The 24,315-nt window shown below is 49.1% G+C and overlaps 1 protein-coding gene across 2 annotated transcripts in view; it reads left to right on the forward strand.

Moving 5' to 3' along the window:
- ARRB1 (arrestin beta 1) overlaps positions 1-24,315 on the forward strand; it is an 83,594-nt gene that overhangs the window by 24,158 nt on the left and 35,121 nt on the right. For both annotated transcript variants that reach the window (XM_063306011.1, XM_063306012.1), the window contains exon 2: positions 23,460-23,490. In XM_063306011.1, the coding sequence (XP_063162081.1) occupies positions 23,460-23,490 (31 nt within the window). The remainder of the gene's footprint in view (positions 1-23,459; positions 23,491-24,315) is intronic.

Consider the following 24,315-nt stretch of genomic DNA (forward strand, 5'->3'; position numbering starts at 1 on the left):
TCCAGCATTTGCTGATTCTTGGCCCTGTCCCCCGGCCCCGCTGCGTCCCCTTGCCTTCATTTCTTCTGACGTTCCCAAATTGCAAAGCGAGCACAGGCTGTTGGACACAACCGTTCCTCACGACAGACAGCATCCAACCCACCACTTCCTACCAGCTTTTGCACGACATCGTCCATTTCCCCATCCTTAACAAACTTTTTGCTAGGCTGCACAAAGTCTGGGACTTGCTAGTTTTTCCCCATTTAGAAACAGCTTGCAATAGTTCACTTCATTTTCCCCGCCAAGCACAACTGTGTTGGTCTTTTGTGCATGAATTTTTAGATTATGCCCTTGTTGTATCATACAGTCGAACGCTTCGAATATCACATTCTGGACCACAACTTGGCATCTCATTCACATCCCCAACCAACATATCTTTAACATCACCACAAGCAGTCCTTACACATTTGTCCATAACTACGTCAAACAACCAGGATTCCCCTTCCCTGGATGTGTTCAAGCAGAGGCTGGACAGCCCTCTCTCCTGGATCCCTTGATTTGGGTCCCATTGGTTGGAATGGATGGCCTCAAGGACCCCTTCCTATTTGTGGATGCTCATTTATTCAAGGAAACCCAATCAAGTGGTTTACGTGATGGTTCATTATGCCTGGAACTGTTAATTTAATTAATTAAATCCAATTTATTCCATTTAAGCACCACCTGACTTCACAATAAAACCAACAAAATAGAAATAGAATATAATAATTATAAAATAAATAAAAATAAATAACGAAAAATGATGATGGATCTGGCTAACCACACCCTCACACAATCCAGCAGGGCCCTCAACCTCCCTTCCCCAAGGCCTGGGAGAACAGCCGCGTCTTCACAGCCTTCTGGGATGCCACACGGATTTCAGGGGAATCTCCTTCCAGAGGGCAGGAACCCTGGTGGAGAAGGCGCACTTCCAAAGATGATGCTGTTTGATTGAAAGGGGGCCACAAAGGGGGTTGGCTGATATCCCTTAATGGACTTTTGCTGGTTAAGATGGAGTGATGAGGTTTTAAAAATTGGTTTAGAGAAAATGGGATGAGATATGGAATGAAGAGATGGTTTATTGCAGTGTTTCTCAACCTTGGAAACTTTAAGATATGTGGACTTCAACTCCCAGAATTCTGGAGTTGAAATCCACGTATCTTAAAGTTGCTAAGGTTGAGAAACACTGGTTTATTGTATTGTAAGAGATGTAATAAGTTGTTAAAGTCAGCTATACTTGTTGCAATGAAGGGGGAGGTTACCTTCCCTCCTTCCCTCCCTCCCTTCACTTTTTAATTTTTTATATATTTTTTCTTTTTCCTTCCTTTTTTATATTTTTATCTTTTGTAGTATGTATTGGTTTTACCTGTATAATACAAGCTTTAATAAATTAGAAAACCAAAAAGGAAGAAGCCAAAGGGAATTGGTCCAGATAATGCAGGGGGGACAGTGTGATCCATGTGTGGGGGCTAGTCCTGATGTCCCTGATGATGCATCAGGCGGGGACTGTCCGGACTTAGTGGTGCTGAATTGCCTCTTCTCCAGGGATCTGACCTTGTCTCTTCTCTAAGGACGTGATGGGGCTGCAGGTGGTGGGGTGGCCAGCTGAGCCTCCTTCTTTCCAGAGGCACCAAACTGCCTTGATGCCAAGCATTTGGCTCCCCCAGGCACCGATGCTGCCTTTGATTTTGGAAAGCTTAACAAAGCAGCAGGCCGCTAGGGAAGAAGGTCACTCCCCGTTTGGAGGACCTGGCCTGAAGATACGTTGGTGGAAAGTGGTGCAAATTTGGCCCCAGCAGTGCCAAAGGCCCCCTTGCCAGCTTCTGGGGGGGTCGGATGGGGGGGTCTTCCCAGCTGTGGGAATTTCCCTATGTGCTTTTTCTTCCTCGGCCATCTCAGCATGCCTGTTTGTGGGCAAAGCAGCACCTGGACCAGATTGTGGTGTTTGCTCCCATCTGTTGTCACCCCCAGCTAGTGCTGAAGCTTGCCAGCTCCCTTGGCACCATTCCTGGGGTTTCGAGGAAGTTGGTTTGAGCACATTTCCCTTGGCTGGGTGCCCGCCACCAGCCCAGTGCCCCCTGGGGATACGCTGAACAAGCTCAGGCTGCCCGGTGGCAGGCTGGGTGGTTCCTGCTGTGCCAGCTTCAGGAAGGAGAGGCTGGACTTTGGGTGTGTTGGAGGCTGGCTCAGGATTAGCTATGAAATGCACTCATCTTGGGAACATCATCTGAGCTTTGAAAAGAAACCGTGAAGGGCAGGAGGGCATCTTGACCATTTGAAGTCCTGGATGTATGAAATCTACAGGCCCAACAACAAGCAGGCAGGTATATTGTGTGAGAATAAGCCCAACCCATAAAATGCATTTTAAAGGAAAAGGGGGCTTAAAAAGGAGGATAAAATTGGATTCAGTGGGCTTGTTTGCTGCTGCAGCTCTGTTCTGGCTCATCTGGCTGCAGCATTGAAAACTTTCCTTGAAACAAAATACCAGTTCAGAATAAACCAGTAGGTTGGCAGAGGCATTGACTTGTGTGTGTGTGTGTTTGTGTGTGTGTGTGTGTGTGAGAGAGAGAGAGAGAGATGGCAGTCAGAACCACATGCTCAAAACTCCACTCCTCTTTTATACACTTGGTGATTTTATGATGTTGAGGTTTTAAGGTGAATTTTATTGTAAACCGCCCAGAGTTCCCCTTTTGGGGGGAGAGGGGCGGTGATAGAAATGTGAATAATAAATAAATAAATAAACACGCGGCGGAGCTTTCCATTTCTTTTCATACGCGCCTTACAGGTAGTCCTCACTTAACAACCACAATGGAGACCAGAATTTTGGTTGCTAAGTGTAATGGTCATTAAGTGAATCCAACCTGATTTTACGACCTTTTTTGTGGTAGCCATTAAGCAAACCATTGTGGGCATTAGGCAAATCATGCAGTTCTCCATTGATTTTGCTTGCCAGAAGCTGGCCAGGAAAGTTGAAAATGGCGATCACATGACCATGGGACGCTGCGGTGGTCATAAATGTGAACCAGTTTCCAAGAGCCCAAATTGTGATCACGTGACTGCAGGGACGCTGCAACGGTCATAAGTGTGAGAACTGGTTGTAAGTTGTTTTTTCAACACCGTTATAAGTCCAGACCATTATTAAATAAATGGTTGTTAAGTGAGGACTGCCTGTATTTCTATTACCTATTTAGCCACATTTAAACATCCTACCTAGCAGTGGTCACACCAGTGCAGAATAGAGAGGAATAAGACTTAAGGTGTCTTTAATACAATACTTTAGTTAAGATGCAGGAACAGATCTCTAACAGCTCTGCTTTTCATCCCATGGGTGAGTCAGCAAGAGCGTTGTGATAGTGTGGCTCTGTATTTTGAATAATTGTCCCTTAGACTGGATGCTAGATGGCCAATATTTTTATTACCTTGCCATGCAGTATGGTTTATACACTAAAAATCTATATACACTTAGCTCCTATATTGTTGTTGTTGTTGTTGTTTTTAGCTATTTAACCTTGCGTTTTAACAACACTGGTATTTTAACTGATTTGTACAGAGCGTTTTTTCTTAATGTTGGTGTTACTCTCCCTTCCCTCTCCCTCTCCCTCTCCTTGGTTCTTTAGCTAAGCATGTTGTACAAACACAGCAACTGTCTTTAAGCTTTGGGGTTGAGTGGGAAAATAGGCATGTTTTTTCCACCGGCTTTGGGGCCCGGCCTAAACCAGCAGCTGTTCCAGTGGACTTTCATACCACGTGGCAGTACCAAAGAGATTTCAACTGTTCCCCAGCAAGCAGAATCCTAGGCAGAGTTGAACTTGGTTACTAGGACAGGAGACCACCAGGAAATCTCAGGCCTGTAGGCTACATTAGAAAATTGGAAAAAAAAAAAAGATCCAGGAGAAGGCAGGGGCAAACTACTTCCACGTTGTTGTCAAAAGAACAGGGTGTCCCTGGAGACGCTGAGAGTCCTGAGTTTTCCCCAGCAGAACCTTGGTTGGTTTCAAAAGCTAAGCAGGTTCAGGGATGAACAATACTTGGATGGGAGACCATAAGTAAGAACATGGTATAGCCCAGAACAGGGAATGAAAACACATCCCGAAGAAATCAATGGCAATCTAATTCCATGCAGCTGCTGGGAGGAGAACAGGATCTCTGCATTTATCAGGAAGGTCACGCTTAGTGTGTTGGAATCTTTATTTTCTTTGCTTTGTTTTAGTTTCACACTGCTGGGCTTGTAACATGCACTATTTTGTCTTGGTTCTGCACATCCACCAAGATTTGAAAATGCTGGTTTCTGGCTTTCTGTGTTGTGCAAACCCAGCAGTGGGACCTACTCAGCAAAGGAGCTCTTAGATCTTAGATCAGTGTTTCTCAGCCTTTAAGATATGTGAACTTCAAGTCCCAGAATTGCAGTAGACAACCAGCAAGAGAGAGCTGGGTCTTTGTATTGTCCTCAAGAGAGCTGGGTCTTTGCATTGATTGATTGATTAATTGATTGATCATGTGCCATCAAGTCAAGGTTGACTCTTAGTGATCACATTGATAGACCTTCTCCATGACAATCTGTCCCCAACCTGGTCCTTCAGGCCTTCCAACGATGCCCCCATCGCCACTGTGACTGAGTCCACCCACCTTGTTTCTAGTCATCGTCTTCTTCTCCTTCCTTCCAGCTTTCCAACATCAGAGCCTTCTCCAAAGGGCTGGGTCTTTGCATCATGTGTCCAAAGTAGGATAAATTGAGCCTGCCATTTGTGTCCTGAGTGACACAACTCTGGGCTGATGTGCTCAATGATCCATCGGTTTGTTTCCTTGGCTGTCCACGGTCTTCCCAGGAGTCTTCTCCACCCCCAGAGTTTGAAGGCATCAACAGTCTTCCCCTCCTGCTTCTCCAAAGCCCAGCTTTCGCTTCCATAGAGTGTCCCTGGGAATCCCATGGCTTGCATGATTCTGACCTTCATGGGTAGAGGTAACTTCCCAGCCGCTGAATCGCTTCTCCAGGGCCTTTGTGGCTGCTCTACTGAGTGCTCGTCTGCGGCATATTTCCTGGCTGCTTGTTCTTTTACTGTTGATGGTTGGGCCTAAAAGCCGCCACATCCACCGCTTCGTTATCTTCCTTGCCAGGTCTAAGGCTGGTGGTTCTACCTGTGGTCATTAGTTTGGTCTTCCTTATACTTAATTTTAGCCCCATTTTTTCACTGGGCTCCTTGACCTTTTTTACTCGAGCTTGCGGATCCTTTGCGTTTTCAGCTCCCAGAGTTGCGTCATCAGTACAACGCAGGTTATTGATGTTTCTTCCCCAACTTTTAAACCACCCTCATCTTCCAATCTTGCTCCCTTTAAAAAAATATATATATTTGGCATATAGGTTGAATAAATAAGGGGAGAGTCTGCAGCCTTGTTGCACTCTTTGGAAAGGAAAACCTCACAGTGTGGCTGGATCAGGAGGGGATCCGAGGACCGGAGGGCGGCTGGGCTCCCCTTTCCTGGGTGAGTCCCAATGGCCTTTCGGTCGGAGATGCCTTGACGTGGGTGCCTTGAGGGAGCACAGGCTAGACGTCAAGGGCCTTCTGTCTGCGGAAGCCTGGGCTAGGAAGGCATTTATTTGCTGGTAGTTAGAATTTATCTTTATTCCAGTTTTACAGCCAAGTGAAATCCTCCTGGGGGGGTGAGGGGGGCAGGCACGTTTCCGCAAAGGCTGAGACACAGCCGGCCCCCCTCCCTTTTCCACTTCTTCAAAGGAAATTGGCATTGGCAGGCGGGCAGGCACCTTGGCATCCATTTGATTTATCGTGCCCTGCCGCAGAAGCACGCTCGCCCTCCATCTCTTCCCGCCCTCCCCAGATGTCCGTAGGACGGCAACCGCGGGGCCTCAGGCGGACGTGCTACGGGTTCAGCTTTTGCGACAGGAACAAAAAGCTGCTTGACCCATTTCCTGCCCCATAGGAGGGCCTGGGAGCCCCTGAGAGAAAGGGAGGATGCATCTTGTAAGCCGGCGCTATCCCTGCAGTGGGTAATGTTCGTTGCCTTCTGTTGCTGTGGCAACGGGACCCCCGCCGTCCTTTGTGCGAAAGTGGCTGCCGCTGCCTCCTGCGTGAGATGAGATGATATTGTGGCTTTATTTTTGGTGCAAAAGAGTGGGCACGGGGGCTTGCCTGGGTGCAGGTAGATGGCTGGGGCGAGGGGGGGCTTTTGTTTCTGCAGCCCCCGCCTCTTTCCGTGACTTATTGCTTCTCCAGGGTTAAGTGCTTCACGAAGACCTGCAAGGGGCTGCAGGGGTTTAGAGGATCAGTGGCAGCAAGAGGAACGCAGCAGCCTGGGGCATCTCGGTGGCCGTGAGCTGGAGGCGGGCTGGAAGGGGCTGGCTGACATCTGGGTCTTGTCCCAGGTCTCCTCCCCCCCGCCCCCCAGGCCTGTATGAGCAAAGGCTGCTTGCAGGCAGCCATCTGGCATCCTCAAGATCAGGGTTTCTCGGCCGTGCTGGCTGGGGAATTCTGGGAGTTGGTCCACCCATCTCAGAAAGGCCAAGGTGGAGAAAGACTGCTCTAGACAGGTTTGGGCCAGAAGAATCCTGGAAGTTGCGGTCCCAGCAGTCTGGTGCCCTTTCAATCTGTTAGACTCCAGCGGCCATCACTCTGGGTGGAAAGGCGTCACAGCATAGCAGTCGGTCTCATTTCGGATCCTGCCCCAGTGCCAGCTTGGTTTAATTAAAACTGCGGCTTGGCCTTGGGTATTCCTTTAATTTCTGCATCTGGGCTGCAGCTCATGTCAGTCTTAGCTGGGTCTGTCTTCCCGCAGCTTCAGGGCAGTGGTGGGCAGGGAAGGAAGGGGGCAAACGTCCGTTGCCTGAATCTGGAGGGGACAACTCAAGCCCGTCCCTTCTTTGGCAGCCCCAGAACCCTCAGGGTTGCCCAAAGAGGCACTTTAAGAAGAGACACAGTAGCATGCTGGCTGGGGAATTCTGGGAGTTGAAGTCTACACATCTTAAAGTGGCCAAGGTTGAAAAACACGGCTCTAATACTTGGGGCTGTCTTCCTTTTGGGTAAAAATTGTAGGGTTAACACAAATTAGAAAGGAAAAAGGAAACTCTTATGTCTATCCCCCTGCTCCCATCAAAAGCTGCCAAATCTGGGCTGCACAACTCCAGGTGACCATGAGATGACAGCAGAGAGCAGAATTTTCTGCCCCTCCTTGCTGCCTCCTAGTGGTTATCTGGAGTCATGCAGCCCAGTTCCCTTAGCCCTTCCAAAGGTCCTGGGAGGCAAGGGGAACAGGAGTCCACCCATGTGCGTGACTCAGTTTCCCTCCCTTGGCCTCCTTGCTGCAAACGCAGTGATCTTTGGCCCTCCCTCAAAAGCCAGGACTTGCACAAACAGTCCTTCTTAGATCAACGTCCCGGTCCTTGTCCGGTCAGCAGCCTCAGAGCCGCTATTTACGAGGACGTGGAAAGAAGCACGCAAGAGATTCTCTGCTGTTCTTCCAGAGAAAGAGCTTTGTTCCTTTTTCTTGGGAAAAAAGGCTTTGCAGCTGCTTTTAAGAATTGCAGGAATGTTAATGAGCAGAGTTCCACAGAGCCAGAGAGTCTCTTTTTTCAAGAATTTATAAATAATCCCTGGTTTACTAGAAGTAGCATATAATACTATGGTGCAGTCTTCCTCAACCTTGGCAACTTTAAAATGGGTGGACTTCAACTCCCAGAATTCCCCAGCTCATCTCCTGGGTCCTGATAGATGGCCTCGCTTGATTGAGGAGACCTGCTTACTTACCCTGCCAGTCTTACCAGATGGGCAGAATCCTGTTGGACTACTGCTCACATCATTCCCTTGGATAGGACTGTGACAAGAGAGGGGCATCTGGATGTAACTAGTGCCTTGCTCATGGATGGGGAGTGAAGACTGCGTTCCTCCTTGGCAGACTTGGGAAGAAGGCCCAAGGTTTTTTAAGATCCCGAACCGGGACTGGGCGTGTCTACAGACCAGGAGGCAGGAAAACCTTCTGCCTTCTTTCTCTCCCCTCCAGTCTCTGTTGGTGCCTTCGCGATGGGAGCAAAGCAAGCGGGTGGCTCCTTGGCATCTGGTTCTCCCGGGGGGCAGAGTTTGTGACTTCCCAGCAAAGCCAGCCCTGCCCTGCCAAATGTCTTGGTTTATCCGATCAATGCATTAAAAGTCCAGGGGAAGGGAATGGACCATCGATCCTTCGGTGGGGGAGCCCCTTCTGTCATGACTACCAACTGCCCTGAGATGGTTTAATCCAGTGTTTCTCAACCGTGGCAGCTTGAAGATGTGTGGACTTCAACTCCCAGAACTCCCCAGCCAGAATGCATGGATTAGACATAAAGCAGAATTCAGTTGATGCTCCAGGACAAAGTGGTCGTGAATCATGATGGGCTGTTTGGAATTTTCTGAATCCACCTCCAGGCAGAATATATAGAGACGTCCCCTAAATAGTTGTATTTACAGAATGTGGGTTCTGCAATCTGTCCTAATTGCTTTTTCCTTCCCCAATTATACAACAGCCGTAGCACCCGGAGGATCGTCCCTGTTGGCTCCTGGGATGTAAATAGACTTGGGCCACGTGCATCGAGGCCTTTCTCTCCAGCCTTAAGGACTAGAAACTTTACAAAAAGAAAGCAAGGTTTGCCCAGAGGTTGACATCAGGACCCGCAGCCCAGACTCACTTGCTTGGGATGGTCCTGGAAGGGAGGAAGCGTGCAGGGGAACCTGGCTTTTCCCCCACAGATTGCCTTCAGGCTGGGGTGAGAATAAAAAAGAGGGCACTCCTAGATTGCTCCCCATCTAGACTTCTTTGAAAGCTTCTGGACGTGATCTGGCTGCATCTGCACAAAACAAGCTGGACAATTCAATGTGCGGGTGGAGACGCAAACATTGCTTTAGCATGTTGTGGAAACCCAGGAGTGGTGTTTTGCTCCGCTGGGTTCAGGGTGAAACAGGTTGTGTGAACCCAGCCTCTTGATTTTCCATCTGGGTGGATTGATAGGCACCTCCCCTGCTAGCCTAGTGTGAGGCTGAATGGATGCTGATGGCCTCCTGGCTGAATTTCAAGCACGTCGTGGTCCCCAGAAGTCTGGGAAGAGCCATCTTAAAAGCTGGCTTCCTTCAGGAAAGAGCATCCAGTCCACTCTGCATCTGGTGGCGTTTGGGGGACACACCCCGCGGGCCCCAGGATCACAGCTTCTCAGTATGACTCTCACTCCCTGTTCAGATCTAATTAGTGCAGCAAATTAAGATCCCTCCCCCCTGTTATGACTTTCTGTATACATCAATTGTAGGAATTAATCTTTAATAATTCATTGCTATTATGCTTTTATTAAATGGGCATGCATTTTGTTGTACTGGTTTCCTCTGTTCCATTATTGCTTTCTCAAAGGTCAGAGGAACAGAGTTTTCCTCCAAAGTGCTGGCAGAGCCTTGGAAGTATGAAAATGCTGAACGCAGTGCCAAACCGGCAGTGCAACATGGTCCACCATTTCTGTCCCAGAATGCTGTGGGATGAATGATGCAAGAATCAAGCATTCTGGGAAAAGAGAAGGGTGGTTTCCAGGAAGGGCGGCGTCCCTGCCTCCAGGCGGCTGAGTCCCGTTAGCTCTGGCAATCTGAGCCCAAAAACCAACTCAGATATCCAGGCTCTGCTGCTGGATTGCCCCAGGTTGCAAATTTCAGAACTCCACCACTGCATTCACACAAGGCAATTAACCTGATTACTGAATGAACCCATTTTCTTGATTGGCACAATACCCTGAACTGTAAATTCACCCAGGGTACTGAATTTGTGCAGTGTGCTAAGCTGGGAAAAAAATCCTAACCAAGGTTATGCTAACCAAGCTTGGCCTGTTGGGCAACTCCGTCTGCTTGGATTTAACTTGGTTAAGGGAGCTGTATCTCTGTGTACGACGGTTGACCACGGAGGCATGTAAAGGCGCTGACCCATCCTAAGCCCTTGAATCCTCCACTGTGCTGAGTGAGACTCCTTTATCAGTGGCTGTTGGGACCGTCTGTCTGGCCTACTTTCCATTTTGGTGCTGGAGGATTGGATTCTGTTGCACGTCACCCACTGCTCTGACCTCTCACATCCCCCCCCCCCCCCGTCATGGAATTTCTGGTGGCAAATTTCTTTAAACCCAGCAAGTCTGAAAGGAGACTTCAGATGAGAAGAGAACGTAAAACTACAGAGCAATCTAAAGTCACCCAATAAAAACCTTAGCAATTAAAATCCACAGCCATTAAAATGCAACCAGTAAAAGCAGCTGCCTGAGTAGCTGAAAGGTTTCTAGGAGCATCAATGTTTAAATGAATGCACGATACAGTTGGTGGATCAGGCTTGGCAACTTGCAACTCATCACGGGCTGGGCATTTGCCAGAGGGCACCAAGTTGAGGAACGCTGAACACCCCCTACCAAGAAAGAGCAAACTGCAGTACAGCTAGTCCTCGCTTAACAACCACAACTGGGACTGGAATTTCGGTTGTGAAGGGAAGCGGTCATTAAGTGAATCCGACTGGATTTTGCAACCTTTTTTGCAGCAGCTGTTAAGCAAATCACTGTGGGCACTAAGCGAACCACATGGTTGTTAAGTGAATCACATGGTTCCCCATTGGTTTTGCTTGCCAGAAGCCGGCCAGGAAGGTCAAAAATGGCAATCATGTGACTAGGAGATGCTGCGACAGTCATAAATGCGAACCGGTTGCCAAGCACCCAAATCGTGATCACATGACCGTGGGAGCTCTGTGATGGCCGTAAGCGTGAGGACCGGTTGTAAGTTGGTTTTTTCAGCACATAAGTCTGAACTGTCACTAAACAAATGGTTGTTAAGCGAGGACTATCTCTGTAGCTGTATATTTGCATTTTATTTTCCCATTCAGAAACCTATGGGGGTGTGAGATGCAAATCCAGCGCAAGCTGGGTGGTGGTATTTTGTCGTACTCGTCCAGGTGTCCATTGTTATCCCATGCTTCTGATGCACCAGAATCCCTTTTGTTCCTCTTGAACGTGACCAAGGCTTGACGTTGATCTCGGCTTGCCTCCATGCAGGGCAGGCATCCGAGCTGAGCTGCGGGGCTCCTTGGAGGGTGGGTCGGAGAGTTTCTGTGTTGAGGCTTCTCATGAAGTATTGTTTCAGATTGCCTCCCCAGGTGTGTGTTGGGAAATGGCAAATTTGCAGCTTTTTAAAAGTCAATTCCTTTCGAGGCCTGAGGGATGACAGCTGGTATATGTTAGTCTCTTAGCTGAAAATTGTTTTGTAAATAGTGCTGATTGGAAAGTGATGGGGGGGGGCACAGGAGAGAATTTCAGCCTGCTCCGTCTGCATTAGCCACCTCTCCAAACCAGGGATGTCTATGGCAGTGTTTCTCAACCCTGGCAACTCTAAGATGGGTGGACTTCAACTGCTGGCTGGGGAATTCTGGGAGTTGAAGCCCACCCATCTTAAAGTTGCCAGGGTTGAGAAACACTGGCTTACGGGGTGGGGTCAAGGAAGTCAAGGTGGTAGCTACATCTGCACAGTCAAAGCTCTGTCCCTTTTTTGCATAGGACACATGTGAAAAAGCCACGAGGCTTCAACCATGCAGTTGCAGTCACCATCTGGACTTTTCTGCATTCCCCCCCCCCCCCCTGCTATGGAGGTCCCTGCTCTGGACCTTCAGGGGCAATCCATTCCTTGTTTTTTTAAAAAACAGGCTTTCCAGCCCATCCCTTTCCATTTTCCTGCCCAACATCTCTTACGTTAGAAAACGGAGGGCATTAACAGTGGTGAACGGGAACTGGGGGTCCCTGTCAAGCACAAGTTAAACACGAGCCAGCAGGGTGATGCAGCTGCTGAAAGGGCCAGTGCTGTCTCGGGTTGAACTCGCAGAAGCAGAGAGTCCAGATCACGGGAAAGAATTGCTCACCTCTGCCCTGCCCCACTCGGGGCCCTGCAAAGTCCAGTTCTGGGCCCTGCGGTTCAAAAAGGAGAGTGAGGCTTTGGAGGGGGGCTCCCAGGATGGGGAAGGGTCTGGAAGCCAAGCCCTGGGAGGAACAGGGGAAAGGTCTGCGGCTGTTTATTCAGAAGAGGTGACTGATCTTCAGATACCTAAAGGCTTGCTGTATAGTGGTGAGACTTGTTCTTGGTCGCTCTGGAATGCAGAACCAGGACCAAGAGGTTGAAACTGTGAGAAGTTGGGCATTGGAGGGATCTCCTGACCGCCTAAACCGTCTACTGGTGGAACAGATTGCCACACCTTCTGCCGAGTTCTCCTTCGCTGGAGATCTTCAGACAGAGACTAATGAGTTTTAGCGGATCCTGAGCTAAGGAGGGGGCTGGAATAGATCACTCCTGAGATCCCTTCCACATCGATGATTTTGTGGGTTCATGTAACATGTGAAGCCTGAAGAAACAGCCATATTCTGTAGGGTGGCTCACAAGGGTTCCCACGACACACAAACTCCAGATGGCACGATCACAACACAACCTGTGTGTGATGCTCATTCACGGCCCTCCAGAGAGAAGCCCGGAGACATGTTTGCGGAAATCAGGAAATAAAACAACTAACGAATCGGTCCTACCCCCCATCCCTGGCTTAGCGATTCGTAGCCAGGATGCACCACGCAGACGCTTTCCAGATTTGATTGCTGAAAAATAGCCAATTCTCCCTCCGTTCTGACTTCCTGGATCTTCCATCCATCTGGGTCTCTGCTCTTGTTGACTGGTCTGACACGCAGACAAACACCCGTCACATGCTTGGAGTCTGTGGAAGGGACTAACACTCTTTTGAGCCTGGAAATGGACTTTTTCACTTGCAGTCTCCTCCCTGGTGGGAATTGGATCCATTAGTAGCTGTGTGTTCCTTTCGGAGGAACTGCGTAGGGCATAAATCTGTAACTCACCCGCTCCGTTTTTATCCTCCCTTTCTTCCAGGGGAGTCTGTGATTCTCCCCTTGGCCTTTATTTGTGGAAGAGGGCTGGTCAGAGGACAGCCAGTCACCATTTGGAGAGCTTGCTTGGAGCTTAGGTGACCAGAAGATGTCTTTGCCCAGCTACCTCTTCCTGAAGAAGTTAGAAGAGAGGAGCCGAGGTGCAGACTGTGCAGAGAGGCCTCAGAGACAGTCCAACACAGAGTGGCAGGGTGTAAGATGCGGGCAGGAACAGCAGACACTGAATGGCACAACCAAGTGGCTGGCACTGTGTACAGGGACATCTGCACAGCGTATGGGCTGGACCCTCCCAAGTCCAGATGGGAGACGCCACAGAAGGTCGTGGAGAAGGGCAGGGCTAAGATCCTGTGGGACTTCCAGATCCAGACAGGCAGGTACTGGCCAATCAACCGGACATCGTGGCAGTAGACAAGGACCAGAAGACAGTGGTGGTGACAGATGTAGCGGTGCCAAGTGACAGCAACATGTGGAAGAAGGAGCTGGAGAAGCTGGAGAAGTACCAGGGCCTGAAGGAGGAACTAGAGAGGATGTGGAAAGGGAAGGCCCAAGTGGTCCCAGCTCGTTCAGTGAAGTCTCTTCAAACGCCGTTTTCCTCCCTGGGCTAACCAGCCCAGGATTACAGCCTCCTTGGCCATCATCCAAACTCGTAATGGTCCATCTGCGTGAGCCTGCCGGGAAGATCCCTTGGAGAATGGACCTCCTGAAAGGTAAAGGCTGCCTCCATGACAGTGTGAGAGCAGCATAGCTCAGCCGGGTTGTTTTCTCGGCAACGGTTGGGAAGAGCTTTGCCACTGACTTCCTGGAAGCTTTTTCAGATTCCCAGACTTGGCATTTCTGGTGGTCTTCCCTCCAAGCGTTCTCGTCGGGTCCTAGGGCAGCTACCGGGTGCATCTCTGGAGGACACCAGGTTGAGGAAGGTGGTGCTGGCTCCCTCTGAGTCTCGGTGAGCCTCGAAACCTCGGACCATTATGAGTTTGGATTACAGCCAAGGAGGCTGTATCTCTTAAGAAGGAAAATGGCATTTGAAAAGGTAGTCCTTGCTTAATAACCATTCGTTTAGTGATGGTTTGGACTTACAACGGTGCTGAGAAAACTGAATTGCGACCAGTCCTCACACTTACAATCATCGCAGCGTCTCCACCTCACGTGATCACGATTTGGGCGCTTGGCAACCGGTTTGCATTTATGACCGTCGCAGCATCCCATGGTCACGTGGTCGCCATTTTTGACCTTCCCGGCTGGCTTCCGGCAAGCAAAATCAGTGGGGAACCACGTGATTTGCTTAATGACCACACGGCTCGCTTAATGCCCATGGTGATTTGCTTAATGACCGCCACAAAAAAAGGTCATAAAATTGGTTTGGACTCGCTTAATGACCACTTTGCTTAGCAACCAAAATGCCGGTCCCAATTGTGGTTGTTAAGCGAGGACTATCTGTATTGTCTTAAAGACCCAGGAGTAGGTAGGTATTCCTCCCCACCTCACCCCCAGTGGTGACTTTTCAAGGCTGCATTTCAAGGACTCTGCTACCAGGAGGCAGAACTGGCCATGATGGCTGGAGCATTCTGGGCACTGGAGTCCTGACCCATCAGGAAATATCAAGTGGGGCAAAATGATTTGGAGTATTTTCTGTTTTTCCCTTCCCAGGCTACAGTGGCACGATCTCTTTGGGTACCACCTTCCCGTGTATTTGTGAGCATTGACTTGTGGGTGCTTTGGCCACCTGAGTGGATGGGAGGGGGTCTCTCGTTTCGTTTTGCTTCCAGGGCCAGGAATCCCTGCCGGCCAGGAATCCCAAACTTTCGCTTGGGAAAGTTTCTCCTCGCACGTAATACGTTGATTTCCTTAGCAATTCTATGGACTCCTCCCGTTCCTTCTCCCAAGCACAGGAGGTCCACCCCCTCCAGAGACAGTCGGTTCCACTGTTGAACTGCTTTTACCATTTGGAATTTTCTCCTGATGTCCAACAAAGACCTCCTTCCTTGTAATATAAGCCCCTTCTTCCTCATCCTGTCTGCTGGAACTGTCTGGAACATCCTGTCTCAGTAATTCTGCCTCATCTTCCAAAGGTAGCCTTTCGGATACTTGAAGGCAGCCATGATGTCTCCCCACAGTCTTCTCCGGGGTAAACAAACCCAGTGTCTCCAGCTGTTCCTCATAAGACTTTTCCTACAGAGGAAATTGGCTCCTTCCCTCTGGAGATGTTCCAATTTGTCCATGTCCTTCCTAAAAGGTGGTGCCCAAAACTGGATGCAGCATTCTAGGGCATGTCTGATCATTACCGAGGAGAAACAAACTCAACTGGGGCTGCCTTGGAGAGCTTCCCAATGGCAACTTGTAGACACAGAGCGGAAGAGCTGGATGTGGTTTCCAGGTTGGGAGGACATCTAAGTAATACTCATATATGACCCTGATGAACAGGGAGGGAGGACAAGGAGGACAAGGCAGTGAACGTGCAAGTCCTCTCAAAAAGATCTCGGAGAGTAGTGGATGCAGAAAACGCCTTCTCATTGAGGAGCATATTCAGTTAATACATCACTCCCTAACTTGATGTCTTCCTGATGTCTTCAGACTTCAGCTTCCAGGATTCCTAGCCAGCATGGGAATTCTGGAAATTGCTGTTCCACCAGAACTGGTGGCTACCACTTTGGGGAAGTCTGAACTAATGGGAAGTTGCCTTCTCCCCGGTCTGACTCTCATGTCTATCTAACTGGCAAGAACTTTCAGGGTACAGGAGATCTGTCACCTCTCCTCTACCAGATCCTTTGATAGTGAGGCTGTTTACTTTTCAGGTGGAACCATCAGCAGGTGGCCATTGGGAAGAGCTGAATGTGTCACAGTACTCATTCGAAGGTGGTCACATCTTTGACAGGGATGTTGATCAAGCTCTCGCCACGCTTGGCCAGGCTTCTCCCATCCCCTGGTACCTACAGTTGTGGTGTTCTGACCTTAGTGGAAGGCAAGGGAGGCAGAAGAGGTAGAAGAAGGAAGTGGGGGGAGGAGGAGGAGGAGGAGGAGATTCGCAGAGAAGATGACAGACCAAGAAAGACGTGGAAAAAATGGCTCAGTATCAGGAGAAGGTCAAAGGACAACATCTACGTAAAGAATTGGGAGAGGAAATGTGCAGAGAAAATATTGCATGTGGTGCAAAATCAGCTTTTCACCTGAAAACCATCAGGTTTTCCGTTTCTGGCCGCCATTTGCTTGGGGGTTCTGTATTACTGGAAGCAACTGGCAAGACCTGGATTTCCTCTGAGCTCCCTTTGAAGCTCAGGAACCCATTGTAAGGCCTGTGTCTTGAAGGGGAAACCAGAGGGTTTTTAAAAAAAAATTTGTTTTGGTTGTCTTTTTTCGGCTACCGTGCTTTTCTACGGATGCAGGGAGGAAGGGGTGATGCGCCCAACCATTGCTCCAGTCCTGTTGCAAGTTTTTCCGTGGTTGTGTCAAGCCACTCCGAAAGCTGGTGGCAGAAGGGTTGCTCAGAAATCCAAACTCAGATGAAAGGGAGCAGAAGATTTGGGGGGGGGGCTTCCCCTGGTGCAAATGGATTATTCAGGAGCCCAGTTATGGAAGGTTTAGAGCAGTAAGAGACTGCAAGGATACAAGACTAAGACGGGCATCGCCAGTAAGAATTGTTCCCTGTGCGGGTCCAGATAATTGGTTTTTGAAAGCAGCAGCTCTTGTTTCCTGGGTGTTACAAAGGAAGCAAAGCTTGCTTTTCCTGTTGCCTGCCTGCCTGCGATGCTTGGCCTGTTCATTTTCTGCCTCTCTAATTGTCCTCCAGAACTCAGCACGATGGTTGTGCAATTGACTTTGGGAGTGGGGCAGGGCTGGTGAGCATCCGGGTGCCGAAATGGGCTTTCCAAAGCATTAAGTCGCATCTTTTAACTTAAAGGCAGTCCCTTAACATTTACGCAGACGATCAGTTGGAGAAAGGGGAAAAAAAGTACTGTGGAACACGGTTCCATGTTCAAAGCTCTTGCCTCTGTATAATTTTCTGGGATGGGTGCTCAACCCCCAGCCCCAGAGCTGCATTTGATTTGGGTTTGAGGGAGAGAACATGTCTTTCATTCCCCACCAGACAATCTAGAACAGTCTTTCTCCACCTCAGCAAGTTTGAGACGGGTGGACTTCAACTCCCAGAATTCCCCCGCCAGCATGCTGGCTGTGGTGTTGTGGGAGCTGATGTCCACACATGCTGGCGGGGGAATTCTGGGAGTTGAAGTCCACCCGTCTTCAGTTTGCTGAGGGTGAGAAACGCCGATCTAGAAGCAAGGTTCGGGTGCTCTTTCTCTGCACATTTTGAAGGAATTATGCACGTGGAGTCCTTGGTGCAGGGCAAGCTACCGTGTATAAGCGGAGAGCAAGGCCCGCTCCCTCTTCGCACCGAAGATGTTGCCCGGTCTGGCAATGAAACGTCTGCAGGAAAACAACCAGGCCCAGAGAGCGCCAGGGACTCCACCGTTCAGCCCTGAGCTCCAGATATTCGCTTCGATTGGAGCCTTTCCTGTGTAATGATTAATCGCCGAATATACGTTTGCTGACACAACATGACATTCTGCAGCTCATTACACCTCCCCGAACTGGAAGCAAGATCCATAGTGGAGAATGTGCCAGGGAGAGTGCCCTGAAGCCAAGCAAAGTGAGACCTGGCTGTACAAAGATGCTTATGCCTCTTGCTACGAATCCTCCTTCCAGGAACAGCAACGTCTGAATTAACCGTTAATGTTATTCAGCCCACACAGACATTGTGGGGCCTGCTACTGTGACAGCATGACCCCATTTGACTGGTAAGAAGGCTACCCAAATCTGGATACAATACAATACACCCTAATCAAGGAACTGTTAACTCAGGCAATCAACCCAGCAGCAAACAACAGCCCAGTCAAAGAACCCCCAAGGAGAGAGCAACCCCCCCACCAACACAGGCAGGGCAAGCCACGGTATGTAAGCGGAGAGCAAGGCCCGCTCCCTCTTCGCACTGAAGACGTTGCCCAGCCTGGCAATGAAACGTCTGCAGGAAAACAACCAGGCCCAGAGAGCGCCAGGGACTCCACCGTTCAGCCCTGAGCTCCAGAGATTCCCTTCGATTGGGAATTATGCATGTTGGGGGGAAGCTTACGAAATCTCATGTGATGTTTCTGGTTCAGTGGCAGCTTTGCCTGATGAGCTCCTGGCTTTGTCTGTCCAGCAGGTCACAACCAGTGTGTTCTTGGACTCCATTATGGACGTTGCATGTCCAAAGCTGAAGGCTGATTTATCCTCCTAAGCTTTTTTTTTTTTTTTTAATCTGTTCAATTGTGTCCAATTCTCAGAGACTGCCTGGACCAGTCCCTGCCATTTTCTCAGCAAGGCTTTTCAGAAGTGAAAAGGCCATGCCATTGCCTTCCTCCAGGGGCTGAGGAAAAATGACTGGCCCAAGGTCACCCAGCTGGCTTCCTCACGGTCTCCTGGTTTCTTGCCTGGTGCCTTCACCACTGCACCAGACTGGCTCTGTGTGTGTGTGTGTGCACATGTGTGTGTGTATACACATATATACTACAAACACACGCACACAAATAGCACACAATGCATAGTGATTTATGATTGATTTTTCCCCTGTGGCTTGCGTGTGTGTGTGATTTGCATCCTTACATATATTGCAAGTTGTTTGTTTGTCTGTCTATTTATGCATTTTGGTTTGCTGTTTCGGAGGAACTTGGTCTTCAGTGGAAAGACAGGAAGAGCTACACTCTAATGAACTAAAACAGTTTGCCTTCTGGCCACGCTGCCCTGCTCAGTTTTCCCTTCCTTCCTGGTGCACAAACACGAGCTGCTGATTTGGGGCCGAACATACTGTCTCCACAGCCGGCCCCTTGCAGATCTGCTTCCTAACAGCCAGAGAGCTGACTCTGGCCTTCTCTGCTGTGGGAGGTCTCCTGAGACCCATTCCATTCCATTCCATTTTATTCTATTTATCGCATTTTTCCACCACTCATCTCAACAGTGACTCTGGGCGGTTTACCAGCGAATTCAAAACAGTAAAAAATTAAGTATCAATTAAGAGAGATACATTATAAAATATACATATATAAATATACTAAAAACTCTAAGACATAAAATATGAAATCTAAAACCCAAGAAGGTAAGATCATAGTCTTGATAAAATTCCCCAGGCTGCATCAAGGCGCCAGCCATCCCCGTGACGAACTGTCCCCCCTCCCACCCCAAGCGAGGTGGCACAGCCACCTTTTGAGCCCCATTCGGAGGGCTGGGAGGGTGGGGGCCTGCCTCACCTTTGGGGGAAGAAGAATATTCCATAGGGTGGGGGCCACAGCAGAGAAGGCCCTCTTCCTGGGCCCGCCAATCGACAGCCTCTCATGGAGGGGTCCGTAACATGCCCTCCCTGCCTGACCAGGTGGGATGGGTTGATGCGATGGGGAAGAGGCGGTCCCTCAGGTAGCCTGGCCCTGTGCCATGTAGGCCTTTAAAGGTGATGACCAACACCTTGAATTGGACCTGGAGGCAAACTGGCACCCAGTGCAGCTTGCGCAGCAACGGTGTTACATGCGCCATCCTTGGGACACCCGACACTGCTTGTGCGGCTGCATTCTGGATCAGCTGTGGCTTAGCTCCACTGTTGCACACTCCCCCTCTGTCGGGGGGGGGGGTGGAGGGAGATCCGAGGTGCAGCCCCATACCGGTGTGCTAGGATGGCTCTGGAGTCTGCTGGGCTCCCACTCGGGAGCTGCCTTGCATAGGAGACCAGAGCCAAACTGAGCCTCCACCACCGTTCTCCATTGCAACTCCATGATGTTGAATGATGTGGTGCCTGGGAGAGCTGCAAGAAGGCAGCCCCGATGACACCCTTTTTCCTTCAGAGGTGTTCTTAAGTCCTTATCTGCAGGAACGCCATGCTGTTGGCAACAGTACAGATGGACAAGCCATTGAACTCCTGTTCCTGCCGCGTTCGCTTCGTGTCCCCCTAAAAGTCATTCCCACTCCTGCTCTGATCTGCCATGTTTTTTTAAAAAAAGACCTGCATTTATCTGCATGTGTTCATGCATGTATTCTAACTAAACATGCTTTTTCTCAAAGCCTGCATTTCTCCCCCATGCTCTTGTGTATTGCAATTTATACTCTGATAGGCCAGTCATTTCTGAAAGCATTCCCAAAGGCATGCTCGTGCCCAGATACTCATTTTTAGACATGTTCTGATACTTCCTTGAGCCAAGATCTGGGGAAGAACAAAAGCAGGTGGAGGAAGGTTCTGAGTGAAGAAATGCAGGCTGGGCTAGTTCAGGCTCGCTCCTACAGATTATATATAATGCAGAGTATTGATGCCTTTGAATGTTGGTGTTGGAGAAGACTCCTGGGAAGACTGTGGACAGCCAAGAAAACAACCGATGGGTCATCGAACAAATCAACCCAGAGTTCTCCTTCAAGGCATGAATGACCCAGCTCAGATTATCCTACTTCAGACACATGATGTGAAGACTCTCTGGAGAAGGCTCTGCTGCTGGGAAGGGTGGAAGGAAAAAGAAGAAGAGGACAACCAGCAACAAGGGGGACGGACTCAGTCACAGTGGCGATGGGGTTGTCGTTGGAAGACCTGAAGGACCAGTTTGGGGACAGATTGTCATGGAGAAAATCTATCTCTGTGATCCCTAAGAGTCAACCCTGATTTGATGGCATATACTTAATCAATCAATGCAAAGACCCAGCTCTCTGGAGGAGGCTCTGATGCTGGGAATGGTGGGAGGAAAGACAAGAAGAGGATGACCAGCAGCAATGGGGAAGACTCAGTCACAGTGGCGATGGGGACACCTTTGGAAGACCTGAAGGACCAGGTTGGGGATAGATCATCATGGAGAAGGTCTATCTATGTGGTCATTAAGAATTGACACTAACTTGATGGCGCATAGTCAGTCAGTCAGTCAGTCAGTCAGTCAATCTTATAGATTACATTCCTTAATGCTCTGAGAAACCACTTTTGACTCCCCTCTAGACCCATTGGACTATTTTTCCCATAAGTCTGGCTGGGAATGCTGGATCTTCAATTTATATCCCGTCCTTCTATCGAAAAGGCAGTCCAGTCACATCTGGGCAGCTGCCTTTGTCAAAACTGTATTAATTCTTACTATGTTCTTCCTGCTCTGTCACATATAAAATACATTATTCCAGATCCCATTATAAGAGCACCATCTTTTTTCTTTAATTTGAGGTTTTTTTTTTAACTGGGTATTTTTAACCTTTTATGGCTTTATATGATTGCTTACTGAATGTAATGTACCATGGACATTTGAATGGCATGGTTGTAATCTGTGACTTTCGTTGCTGAGTCTCTTGATTCTGGTGGGTAAAAAAAATCAATAAATAATACTTTTCTATGTGGTCTCTCCCTCCTTCCCTCCCTCCCTCTCTCTCTCTCTCTCTCTCTCTCACACACACACACACACACACACACGTGTCTGCAACATGCAGTGTTGTATAATGAATGGGTAAATGGGTAAAACTCCTAGACATTGGATGGAGGCACTAATGCAACATTATGTCTGTAAAGATTGGGCAGATGCCTTCACACAACATGGTACGTGTAGTTAGCGCAAAGGAGTTCGTGTATGGTGGTGGAGACGGAGTGTGTTAGGTCAACTCAGTCCATACGATCAATGTATGTTACAAGATAACTGCACAAATTCAGAAAAATGAGTCAATTCAGTAACCGAGCACAGCCATTATGGAGAGGAACCACGTAACGCGGGGGTCACCTGCTGCTGAGTGTACCAAAAGGTCCTCCTGTCCTGCATTTATCTAGAATTTGGCATCTGAATTCAATTGCTTTCCTGACATCTGAATGTTCCTGCTGCGTTGTGAAAAGTAGTAGTGTTCCGTGCCCTTTTGTGCACGAAGTGGAGGAGGACAAGAGAAGCGATGGAGATGGGATGCAGCAGAGGAAAGGGAAGGGCAGGGACTCATGGTTGGGGGAGATAGAACAAGAAGTGAAGTCATGAAGCTGGAGAAACATTGGTGGGAAATTTGGCTAGGAAGGTAGTCCATAAATAAAGAGCTGTGGAAACAAGAGGTATTTTTGCTCTCTGGTGTCTGCAGGATAATCTTTACTCTTCAAGACTGGGGTCCTCTGTTCAGCTGTTGGGCGACAGTCTGCTGGCTTGATCCCTGGCTGTGCTTTTGCTTAATCTCCGCCGAAGGTTTAAATTCATTGGGGAGAGTAATCCCCAAATGTCATTTCTTGATGCGATAATGAGGACTAATTGAATTGCCACCAGCTTGATAGCTTTGCTCAACAGAGCTTGACACTTAACCATCCTCCCTCAGAGGAGGAAAAATGGGAACTATGATTGCAGGGTTCCAGTGTCGCATTACTATGCTGGCAAGGGGGTTGGGGGACCGATGTGTGCTCCAGTTGACCCAGCGAGGAGACCTGAATTTGCAAGCCTACAAAATTGCTTTATTAGTCCAGAATACTGTTCCAATATAGCTAAAGCAGATTTCCTAGGCTGCAAAGGGAGATGATGTTAAATGTACTTGGTTCAGGGTTGGCTTAGATCAGTGTTTTTCAAACTTGGCAACTTGAAGATGGGTGGACTTCAACTCCCAGCATTCCCCAGCCAGCATGGGGAAATTACCTTGGTCCCACTGGTGGTCTTTTATCAGTTGCATTTGATAAGCCATGTGGACCCATTCCGGTGGGAGAGAGACCTGGCATCAATGACCCACAGGTTGGCTGTCTCAGGGTTGGATTACTGCAGTGATCTTCATGTTGGGCGTCCCTTGAACAGGGTCCAGGAAAATCCAACTAGCACAGAATGTGACTGTGGCGCTTCCAGGAGATGCCACATCACCCTTTTGTGGAAGTACAGGTAGTCCTCTCTTAACAACCTTTCATGTAGTGACAGTTCAGACTTACGACGGTGTTGGAAAAAACGACTTAACAACCCGTTCTCACACTTATGACCGTTGCAGCGTCCCCACGGTCATGTGATCACGATTTGGTGCTTGGCAACCGGTTTGCTTTTATGACTGTCACAGTGCCCCGTAGTCGTGTCATCACTATTTTTGACCTTCCTGGCCACCTTCTGGCAAGCAAAATCAATGGGGGGCCACATGATTTGCTTAATGACCACATGGTTTGATTAATGCCCGTGGTGATTTGCTTAACAGCTGCCACAAAAAAGGTCGTAAAGTCGGGTCAGATTTGCTTAATGACCGCTTCGCTTAGCAACCAAACTTCCAGTCCAAATTGTGGTTGTTAAGCGAGGACTACCTGTAGTTAATCCAGCATTACAACCAGGCCCTAAAGCTTGCTCTCGTAGGCTTCATTTCTGTGGATGCTTTAAAAACGCTCTCCCGCAATGGGGCTTCCCCATTAGCTCCGCTTCAGACACTTAAAGAAAACTTGTGTGCGTAGAACCGGGTCCCTCCGTTGAATGGAACACAAATGGGTGCGCAGGGGTTCTAGCATGCGCTGTTGAAATCAGGGTGAGAAGCATCTTGTTTAACTCCTCTTTCTTCTTTTGTTTTGCAGAGTGTTCAAGAAAGCCAGCCCCAATGGCAAGGTAAGGGAAGCTCCTGGTTCGTTCTTCGGGTTTCTGTGATGTTGGAAAGTGGGAGGCCAGACAGTCCATGGAGGGGGAAGATCTGGAAAGCAGAAAACCCCGATCCAGTTGCAGCACTTTTAACACACGACAAAATTATTTATATATTGCGTTGCCCCTGGACCAACAGCCCAAGCAGTCTCCCATGTTAGCATAACCGGTGATTTTTCAAAAAACAAAACAAAACCAGCCCTGCGGATGTTCACAGAAGTCCCCAAAACAAAGCCCTGAGTTTGCAGGACAAAGTGGGCCGTGTTCCTGGCGGAACAGGAAGGCCTTCATCCGCTCGGGAAGGGATTTCCCTGCATTCCCGACACTGAGCGCAGCTGGGCTGCTCGCCCGTGTGGCTTTCATGCAGCGGCAGGCTGGCTTCCTTCCAAGTCAGGTCCCAGTCTCTGCATCTGGATCTGGAAAGGTGACTGCTGCGCACGCAGAACGGCTTAGGGGATGTCGTGGAGTTCTGCCAATAAAATGAGAAAATGCAGGTGAGTGGGCTGGCTCAGCAGAAGACTAACGCAAAGGTGTAGGAACTCGACAGCCTGCATCCGAGGGGGATCCATTTTCTTCCTACCAGTGTTAACTGGTTGGCTTTTGGTTTGCTAGGGAGGAACCACGGCTCATGCCTCAAAGCCAATCTGGGATGCACAAACCTCTCGTGGATCCACAGTATCTCTGGATGAAACCTGGTTGACCATCTCCTGATCCGCTTTCCTCTCCCCTCTGCGGTGTTCGGTGGTCTGTCTGTCCAGTGAGTGGTGGGCTGGTGAGGAGCACGTCAGCTGGAGA

The sequence above is a fragment of the Candoia aspera genome, chromosome 5 (assembly GCF_035149785.1).
Source record: "Candoia aspera isolate rCanAsp1 chromosome 5, rCanAsp1.hap2, whole genome shotgun sequence".
Taxonomy (NCBI): Eukaryota; Metazoa; Chordata; class Lepidosauria; order Squamata; family Boidae; genus Candoia; species Candoia aspera.